The 11,486-nt window shown below is 29.2% G+C and overlaps 1 protein-coding gene across 1 annotated transcript in view; it reads right to left on the bottom strand.

Annotated features, from left to right (window-relative positions):
* LOC100205976 (intraflagellar transport protein 46 homolog) overlaps positions 1 to 8,066 on the bottom strand; it is a 25,342-nt gene extending 17,276 nt beyond the window's left edge. The window contains exons 1-3 of the mRNA XM_065789027.1: positions 7,979 to 8,066; positions 6,987 to 7,104; positions 1,441 to 1,514 (exon numbers count right to left, since the gene is read on the bottom strand). Coding sequence (XP_065645099.1) covers positions 1,441 to 1,514; positions 6,987 to 7,104; positions 7,979 to 8,011 — 225 coding nt within the window. The 5' untranslated portion in view covers positions 8,012 to 8,066. The remainder of the gene's footprint in view (positions 1 to 1,440; positions 1,515 to 6,986; positions 7,105 to 7,978) is intronic.
* Positions 8,067 to 11,486: the final 3,420 nt, after the last annotated feature.

The raw sequence follows: 11,486 nt of genomic DNA on the forward strand, positions 1-11,486 counted from the left end.
TCAATCCCCACCATACCCCTGGTAGAACCGCGCTCAACTTGTTTAAGAGCCTAGTTCTTCAAGGTTCGTGTTAGGAGTTAGAGAGGTGAGAGAGGGTTGTAAACTTAACAAAGTAGCCTTATTGACTGTAAGGGCCTTCTCTACCTTGAGGAGGTGAGTAAAACAAAAAACAAAAAACAAAACAAATTAATTCAGCAAGAGCTTTCTTCATTTTCTGTAGGAATGGCTCTTGAACTTTGTAGGTTTTATTTTCTTTATTTAAAAGAAACATAATGCAATGTAAATACAGTTTATACTATATACGCTAAATCAAGAGTTGTATCAACAAGTATTGAATAGTATTTTACTGCTTTAAAACCCTGAGTTGATGTATCAAGCCATCTTATGAGACAGGTGCAGTCGCATGCTTTAAATGACCACGCATACAATATTTCTTTTTGACAACTTACCAACAATTTTTTTCATTTATTGATAATTAGCATGTTTTAAAAATACATTTATAAATTTAGAAGCGTCTCAATTAATAGTTCAAACTTAATTAATTTAAAAGTATTTTAATAATTAGTTTAAAGCCAATAATAGTTTTATTTGCTTTGTAAATATTATAAAATAGTTTCAAAATTTAAAAGTTTCAAATATATAAATAAGTTTTGAATTAATTAAGCTTGGATTAAACAACTTTGAAACTTCAATTTTTTCTAAATTCTTTGTAGTGAAACACTTCTAAATTAAAATAAAAACATATAATTTTATGCTTTAAATTGTTCTAGCTTATTTTTTATTCTTTTTATCAATCAATATGATTTTTATATTTTTAGCTTAGTATTGTATTTTTTGTATTTTTAATTTTTATTTCTCTTTCCAGTTTATATTTTGGTTTATTTCTAATTTTATTTAAAGCTTACATTTGCTTATTTAGCGGATTTTTTAAACATGCAAAGAACCATAGCCAAGTTGTCAAAACAAAATATTATAAGCCTAGTCATATAAGATGTGCGACCGCATGCGTCTCCTGAGAAGGCTTGATGTATGCAAACTCCTCGCATATTTTACTAACTAAAGTCAGTCAATGTATGTACACTCCTCGTATGTTTTCCCAATTTAAGTCAGTAAATGTATGTACACTCCTCGCATGCTCTTCCAATTTAAGTCAAAAAAACAATAGAATAAAACAACTAAAACCTAATAACATTTAATTTTATATGCATTCACAATTAATTTAATGGTTTTGGCTTCAAGACAACTATGAATAAAAGTCAAAAGTAATTAAAGCAATGTTGTCAAAACCCAGTGGGCACGGTACGTTTTTAAAACGTTTTTTAGACGTTTTTATAAGGTTTAAACCTAATAAAAACATCCAAAGAACATTTTAAAAACGTACTGTGCCCACTGGGAAGAATAATAAAATCAAATATTTTTGTATTATATAATTAAAATTACCTTTGGTTCTACAAAAGCAGAATTTTCATCATCAAATTCATCTTCACTTGCTTCAATTGAAGTTGCCATTTGTTCTAAATAATTTTTTTAATCAAATTTCAATTCAAATTACTTTTGAATCGAAAAATAACTAAAATTTAGTAAAAACAATTAATGAAACTGTAACAAATTTGCTGTAAAGAAAAAAATAAAAGATTCTTGACATTGTATATACAAATTGAAAAAATAATAATAAAAGAGTATGATTTTCAGTCAAAATAAACATTTCAGTTTACAATAATTAGCATAGAGCTGAAATTTGGTATAGACCTTGGGGACATTATTAAAAATAAAATATTAAAAGTCCCCATTGATCCTGCATCTTCAAAAAAAGTTATTCAAGGTCAAAGGTTTTTTCATGTCTTTTCGGTAAACTGTAAGTTTTATCACAAAAAATAGATCAAGAAAAAGATTAAGATCATCATTATCTACAAAATATATGTTTTTATACTTTTTTTTCACTATTCCTGAGATACTGATATTGCAAATCTTAAAAATGAAGAAGTCTTATTCAACATAATTTGTATATTTTGTTTTATATTTTGTATATGAGTATTATATTATTATATATATGACTATTTTTTAAAATAACACAATGTCTTTTATTCTTGACATGTTTGTAAAATTTATTTACATTTTCAAAAAATTATTTTACAAAAAAAAAAATCTCTGAAATAAATATTAAAAAATGAAAGTCTTAACAGAGAAATATTAACGGACAAAATTTATACATGATAAACCAATATATTTATTACAAAATAACTCAGTAAATAAACAATCAAAATAACCAAATGTCAAAAAATAAATAAACAGTAAAATTAAATAGATAAGTTTATAGCATAATGCAAAATTTGTTTATTAAGTGAGGGACTCTCCCATTTAATGTGGAAAGCTTCTTTTATCTTTAACTTGTGTTTGGTTAGGGCATTATCCCTATTTCATTATTTAATTTTACTGTCAGTTTATTTTATTTTTTTGACAGTTGGTTATTTTGATTGGTTATTTATAGAGTTATTTTGTAATAAATATATTAGTTTATTATGTATAATTTTTGTCTGTTAATATTTCTGTGTAAAGACTTCTATTTTTTAAGATTTATTTCAGAGTTTTTTTTTAATGTAAAATAATTTTTTGAAAATGTAAATAAATTTTACGAAACATGTCAAGAATAAAAAACATCGTGTTATTTTCAAAAATAATGACTTATTTTATGCTATTACGACGTTCAAGAAATATATGATTATATATCATTATATATATTAGTATGCTATATCTTCTTCACTTTTTCCTCTTTCTTTTTCTTCTTTTTCATCATCTTCTACTTCTTCATCATCTTCTACTTCTTCATTATCATCTTTTTCTTCATCATTTCTACACATCTAATACACAATTAATACATATTGGTGAACACAATAACCCGACTTTTTTACAGCTACATTTTGCTTCACTACAATATTTGCAGCTATTAATTTTTTGCATAACATTAAACAAACTGAACTCTAGGCAAGCACTGCTTTCATGCTTTGTCAGTTTGAATTGGTGTTGAAACAGAAAGATTTTCATATTGTATAGCAACTTTGACATCCATCTCGCGTGATGGAATGCACTAGGAACTCTGAAACTAACACCTCTTGGAGGACAGTGTCCCAGAAAAATCAATGTGAGTTCAAGAAGTTCTCGGTAATCTTCTATTGGAAGACATCCTTCTTGTCCCGCTAGAGCATTCTTTGTGAAAATGAACACATCATGCTTGAGGTTGTCAAGACTGGCATTTAAATGACTATCCATACAACACTTGTAATCACCTTGGTCTATTTGAGGTCAGAATTTCTGAAAACAACGAAATAGTGCTACATTTGGACCAGGTGTCGGACCAAACAATTTCTTAAACATGTCTCCACATACCACTTCAAGCATGTGATGTCTACAAGCAAGCCAGAGTAGATTTTTGCGTAACTTCTTCTCCAGTAAAACACAAGATCTATTTAAATGACATGTGTTAAATGCAGTTGTGTCAAACGATATTCCAGCAATCTGCTCCGTCAGATTCAACTCCAGTAAAGTTGCAAATATTCACTGTGCCAGCTGTTCTCCTATTCTCTGTCCAATTTTGGGGATGGAAAGAAGTTTCTCAGTATGACAACCATTGATGGCTGAAAGTTGTTTACTGTCAACATGGACAACTAAGGGGCCATCAGCAGCAAATGAAGCCTTCATGCTGTCAGCTTGGTGGATTCGGTGCATTCTTCTGCTTCTGCAAATACTACTGGTAGACAGTTTCAGGATAGTTACATCTTGGTTGCTGAAGGTTTGTACTGTGAGAATAAACATAGCTTTTCTGTTGCTGATATTTGTAGGATCCAGCACTGCTGCAACCTCAGATGTTAAAACATGCTTAGCTGCTATTTTTGCACATTTTGGAGTCTTATTAAAGCTGGCCTGTTCTTGGTGGTGTGAATACAAGTCAGTATTCACACCACCCATGGCGTATTTCCTTTTAGACTGCTGATCGATCAAAAACAGTTTAACTTCTTCAATTGTAATTAAATTCATGCAATCATGGTGAGAAATGTCAAATAACATGTTGATAGACAGCTCAATTTCTGCTTCTCAGACCATTTGCGCAACAACTCTTCTACTTTTTTTACTACAGATGTTCCGGTAACCAGCTAATAAATACTCAAATTTTCTAGTGATATTTCTCAGTTCAGTTGTTGGCACCTTTGCTTTGCCAATATTTCACATAGCTGTTGAATTGCAAGTTTAACAGCTTCATTTTGTGACAGTTTTTCATACTTACGATGGTGAAAATAAACTCTCAAGACTTCATGAGTTGTTGGCAGCCTTTGACCATCAAATGTATCTTGTGGCTCACCAATTAAGAAAACAGTACTTACAGCACATATTACAGCCATCGTTATTTTTTTAACCTTTATAATGCAAGCTAATAAACATGGATCAGTATTATTCCTTAATTTTGAAAACAATGTCTAGTACTTTACTTATAAATTGAATATTTGAGAAACTTATTGTGAAATAAATATCAGAATAGCATGTAATTTACATAGAATATTTATTATTTCACTGCATAGGATATTTAATATTTATAAATGTATTGTGCTATTTTTTTAAACAAGTAAGTTTGTTGGAATGTATTTAGAAGCAATTGTTAATATTAAATAATAGTATTGCATAGTAATAGCAATGCATAAACTCGTAAACAGGTATTCCATACAAACTTCAGGTGCTTTGAGGCAGTACTAAACATAACAGTATCTCAAAAATATTTGAAACTTTTGCTACAGTGATAAAAAGGAACACAAAAAAAGTATGAGCACTTAATTACAAATAACTTTTATTTTATGTAAATATATATATATAATATATATATATATATATATATATATATATATATATATATATATATATATATATATATATATATATATATATTATATGATAACCTTATAAAGCCTATAGCACATATGCAAATAGCACAAATGCTAACCAGTGGATGCACAATGTATATATGTATATATATATATATATATATATATATATATATATATATATATATATATATATACATATATATATATATATATATATATATATATATATATATATATATATATATATATATATATATATATATATATATATATATATATGATATATATGATATATATATATATATATATATATATATATATATATATATATATATATATATATAATAAAATCTTTTAAAACCATATTCTTGTTATACGATATTTTCATATTTGTTGAATTTGATTAAAATTCAAATGTCACAAATATAAATTTTTTACGTTTCATTACGTCTCAAATTTTTTTTTTACCTTTTAAAGTGTAACCAATTGTAACAAATATGAAAATACCAACAATTTTTAATCAAATTCAACAAATATGAAAATATTGTATAACAAGAATATGATTTTAAAAGATTTTATTACTGCTTTTCACGGCGAAGAGGTTCACAAAAAACGAAGAAAAAAACAAAAAACTTGAAGATACGAAATGTAAACGCAAAACCTTCTTCAAAAAAGAATATCAAATTTAAAGGTGAAAATATATTGAATAAAAACAAGAGAACTTGGAGACCATTTTAGTCAAAATTTTAATTGACGCCATTATATTATTAATAAAAACTATTTTCATTTTACGCCTGTAATGTCTTCCTTTTTTGACGGTTTAATTTATGTACTTTTGTAACAATTATTTGTAACGTTTTTTATTACACCTGATGATGCTGACCGTAATTCATTTGTTATTGTTTTTTTTTGTTTCAACAACTAATTTTATTTAAGGATTAGCCCAGCGGAGTATAATATACATTGACTGACAAATAGGTAGAACATGCAAGGAGTGCTGCTAAATTGACTGACAAACAGGTAGAAGATGCTACATTAACTGACAATTAGGGAGAAGATGCAAGGATTGTGTGCTACATTAACTGAAAAATAGGTAGAACATGCTAGGAGTGCTGCTGCATCAATTGACAAATAGGTAGAACATGCAAAGAATAATGCTACATTGACTTATAAATAAGTAGAACATGCAAGGATTGCCATTACATCAACTAAGGATTTTGCTTTGGGCAGGCAAACTATCAATATATGTGTGTATATATATATATATATATATATATATATATATATATATATATATATATATATATATATATATATATGTTTTTAAACTTTTTCTGGTCTTCTAAATTATTATTCTTAAAGTTTCATTAACTATAGAGCTGAATACTTATTCAATGTAATAAAAAAAGACAAAATATTTTATGGATACCATCAATATTGATATTATAATAAATAATATTAATGAATTAATATTAAAACTTTCCCATTATTACTTTTTTTTTTTACCTATATACTAACCAAGGCCATTTTATCTAAAAACTGACTAGCCTGTGAGCCTAGGCCTACGAAGCTTTTTAGAGCCTGCAAAGATTTATAGAAAAAAAATAAACACAGCATAAAACTTTATTTTAATTTCTGGAATTTTATGTACAGAATATGTGCAGTCATAATATTCAGTCATGTCAAGATTAAAAATATTGTCTAAAGGATTACATATAAATTTTACGAGGTTTTATGCGTTTGAATTGTGAAATAATGTTGTAAACTTCAATTTTACACATAATACCATCTTTAATTGTGATGCAGTGAAAGTGATGACAATCTTTGCTCTCCAATTGTAGTTCTGATATAGTTTTCTATTAGTTTCAAAAACTATATAAAAAACTATATAAAATACTGATAATAATACTGTAGTTACACAATATATGACTAAGAAAAAGAAGAAATTTTCATAGTCCTATATAGGCCTACAAAATACTAAAGCCTAGACCTATGAAGGTCATAAAACAGCCTTGGTCATAAAAAAGGTCATAAAACAGCCTAACCCATGACTTTAGTTTAATAACAACATTGTAAGGAGCAATAAAAATTATTTTCACATTTCTTTATTATTACCTGGTTTTCTAAACTTTGATGTAATTTGAACTCTTGGAGTTGGAGATAGTTCACTTTCTATTTCTTCATCATCTCCAACTGAGACACTTTCATCATAAGGTTGGTTCAAAACATGAACCTTAAAAAAACATACAAAGACAAAAATGTCACGAGTCATGATTCACAAATCTAAAAACTACAGCCAAGCTGTATTTAAATTTTAAAAATACAACAAGATAAAATCATAAATTAAAAAAAAATCTGTCAAGGTAGGGCATGCAGCAGGTTGTACTGAATTAGATGCTACCAGTAGCAGAGTGATCATTATATTACTAATTCTGACCTGTATTATTATATATTCGAGTTTACAAAAATTACATAAATTAAATTGCTATAGATGTTATTTTTTCTTAAATAGTATTACTTGATACCTATTCACGGTGCTTGTCGCTTTATTACATTTCCTGACTCTAATTTTATAATTTTTTAAATTAATATCCACCGGTTAGGTGGAATGCTGTAGTGATATTTGGACTTCTTATTATTATTTTTTTTACAAAATGCAGATTTTTTTAATATAATGTAACAAAAAAGTCTCCTTTCTTACCTACAAGAATTTCCGTTGTCATAACTCAAATGAAATATTATCTCTTGTTTCACCGAGCAAAATCTCGTATGACTCCCCATTCAGAAAAGTCACATCCTTTGATTGTAATTTTTCCTTCTTGTTAAAAAAAGTTAGACAAATAAAAATGTTTTATTTGTCTAACTTTTTTCCTCAAACAGCGGTGTTTTAGAATTCTCTCCTAGACTTCATGTTTTTCTGACTCTGACAATTTACAGTTTTTAAAGTCTTCTATCAACCGCATTCTCGCTCTTTAACTTTTTTTGTTTCCATTTTAACTCCTAACTTAATTATTTTTTGCTTTTAGCCTTTTCTAAATATGCCAAAATGTTAAGAATGAATTTGTTTTAAAGATAAATTAAAAATAATTCAAAATTATTTTATTCACCTTTTTATCAGAATTAGAATTAGAATTCGCCATTTATTTTGAATTGTTTACCATACTTACACTCATGCGCAATGGCATTTCTTTTAAATAAAGCCTGGTTTCTAGTAATTGCGCAACAGTTGTACGATTTTGTTGTTAGGGGTCGTCCATAAAGTACGTACGCCAAAAATTTTGAAATTTGACCCCCTCCCTCCCCCCTGTTGCCATGCGTACTTTTATGTCCCCACCCCCCCTTAAAAGTACGTACGTTTCTCAAATACCCCCCCCCCTCAAATACCCCCCCCAACCCACCTTTTTTTTTTTATTAATTAAAAAGTTTAATTAAAAAAAAAAAGACGGAGGGTACCTTAGATACTTTATACTACCGCAAAGCTTTTTGCTTACGCATTTTGAAAACGTCTTTAAGTATAAATGCAAATAATAATTTAAATAAATTTAAAATTTACAAATGTAAGTTTGTATTTGGGCGAAAGGTTTATGCGGCGGCAATGGTCGCCGTAGATCCAGGTTCGATTCTCGGTGAAATCTAGGAAAACTTTTTTTGTTTTTTTAACGAATCAAATGTAAATAAACTATACTTAAGGTGGACGTTTTTTTCAGGTACCCCTCTTTAGTAAGTAAAAAACGAGTCTAAGGTGAGATCAGTAATATTGAAAACAAAGGGTAAAACCCAGTGGGAGGGAGCAACAGCAAATTTTGTGCCCTTTTGCTATTTTAAGAAACTTTTTATTTTAGCAAAACCTAGCGGTCTTTGAGACGCCATCGACACGTTTTTTTTGGGGTGACTCCGTCCCATTAACCACGGCCCTCAGGTCTTACTCAGGGCCAGTATATAAGGGCGGGCATGTGTGCATGGGCCCCCTCAGGATTTTTTGATGTTTTGATTTTTGATGATAGAACACTTTCACACAACGTGCAAACTTAAGTTTGTTAATATGCCAAATGAGGTAGCCTTGCAAAAAATTTGGATGGCGGAGGCCATCCAAATTTTTTTCCAAATCTAAAAGTTATAACCATGCAAAATTTACACCCCTCTCATTTTGGGGGTCGGGAGGGTAAGCGTTTTAAGGCTTTTTGTTCACAGGCCTCCGCCATCCCGATATTTTGCAAGGCCTCCTCATTTGGCATAGGTATAAACAAACTTAAGTTATGACTTTGCACGATGTGTGAAAGTGTCCTATCTGGAACATCAAAAAATTCTGAGGGCGCCCATACATGTGTGTGCATAGAGGAAAACTATACCCTCTACTTCATATACCATACATCTTTTTATGTTGGCAAACTAGAATCTTTAGTCAGAATGTAACTTTTCTATTGATTAGCTGGTTAATTGTGATAAATTAGAAAATCGAAGTACGTACTTTTAAATTGAACCTTTCCCCCCCCCCCTCCCATACGCTTTTGTACGCTTTTTGAAGACCCCCCCCTCCCCCCTAAGAGCGTACGTACTTTATGGACGACCCCTTAGTCAATATCGACGCCAGAGAATCATATAGTTCTTTATCTTCTCCTATCTTCTTGGATGACAAATCTAGCAAAAATTTTGCATCTTTATCCACCGTATTTTAAGTTGCTATTCTAGATGAAAATTTATTTTATGAAATGCAATATTCGAAAAATAAAAAGAAATAAAAATGTCTGCAACAGTCACTTGCGAAAAGAAATTTGCTAAAGAAGACTTGAGAAAAGAAACTTGCGAAAAGAAGCATGCCCCAAGAAGTCATTTCTTTTTATTCCAGAGCATCGAGAAAAGAATTTAATAGGAAATTCACACCTCCTTCCTAACCGATGTCGTAAACTTGCCCAGAGGTTGGGTTCGAACCACGGATCTCTATTTCTAAGGCAAGAGTGCTATCACTGCGCAACGGCTGCTCTCACAAACATTTAAAAGAAGACTTTCGTAACAGTCGCAATGAATGAACCTTTTTGAAAACGTACTTAAGGAATGCTACTTGAAATGTACTTAAGGAAGCTTGGTGTTATTTTTCATAAAAATTCACGGATTTTAGGAAAAATGGTTTTCGCTATTTTCCGTGAAAATTTGTTAATAAAAAGTTCATAATATAATTATTTATTAATTCGTTAATAGCTTAATTATCTAATTATCTGTCAGATTGTATGTTCAAACCAAAACCCTCAGTTGATGTATGTACGCTCCACTGCGCCGATCCCTATTTAAATTAGTTGATAAATTTACGCTAATTCTATTAAACTTTGAAGATAACATAATAATAATAATTAATGCACATAAATCGACGTTCACTTCAAAATAAAGCATAAAATAAAAAGAAACAGTTGGAACCAAACCATGACCTCCAAAGTACGAAATTATCACAACATCCTCAGCGCAACGAACGAACGCGTGTAAACATAGAGAAATATAATTTACTGTATCATACGGGTTCGTATCGTAAGTGTTCTGACAGCTGGTCGCGACACGTATTGTACGAGTCTTGACTAGTTGTCAAGACCCGTACAATACGAACCGTGGCAAGTCTGTTCCACACCCGACTATTTCTAAATTTATTCTTAGTTTGGTCTCTTTACTTCAATAAATTTTAGTAAATGGCAAAAAGTTAAGCTATTTAAAACTCTTGGCTTTTGGTTAACAGTTAATTTTCTTTACTTTAAAACTATACTTATTTAATTCTTTATTTTTTATATAACAAAAGTGTCTTTAACATAGAAGTAACGTTTGCGACAGTTGCGTAACATTTCTACCGGTGTTTTTGGAAGCTTAAGGCTATAACAAAATTTTAACCCTAGCATTAAGATTTATATTAGGAATTATTAAAAAAAAATGGACAAGGGTCACGGAAACTATTTACGTTAAATAGACTAGCTCTATTTGTTGAACATTTTTTATAAAAACTTTACCAAAGTTTTGTTAACATTATGTATAATAATATTAGTAATATTATTATTATTTTAATTTTATTTAGGTGCTCTAAAAAGTCCTTACGGTCTTATCACAGAGCACCGCAGATAAGGGTTTATTGTGAAGTTCACGCCTCATTCCTAGCTAATGTCGTGAAACTTGCCTAGAGGTGGGGCTTGAACCCCGGGTTCTATGTTTCTGATGCAAGTTCGCTACCACTGTGCCACGGCTGCTCATATATATATATATATATATATATATATATATATATATATATATATATATATATATATATATATATATATATATATATATATATATATATATATATATTAATATATACATTGCAGAACTTAAGTATGCATTAATATATATTAATGCATACTTAAGTTCTGCAATGTAGGAACTTTCAAAAATCAATCATTAGAGAAGGAATTTGAACTCAAAATGGAAAAAAAATTACTATTGAAAACACTTATAACATATTAATGTGTTATGTATTCTATTTATTTGAGAACTCAAAAATGTGAGTAAATACATAACAAATAAGAAACTTATTTTGTGCGATGTTGTTTTTCTTTCAAGATTTACTAATGCAAGTTTGAATTATAAACTCTTTTTAAAAAAGCA

Source organism: Hydra vulgaris, chromosome 01 (assembly GCF_038396675.1).
Source record: "Hydra vulgaris chromosome 01, alternate assembly HydraT2T_AEP".
Taxonomy (NCBI): Eukaryota; Metazoa; Cnidaria; class Hydrozoa; order Anthoathecata; family Hydridae; genus Hydra; species Hydra vulgaris.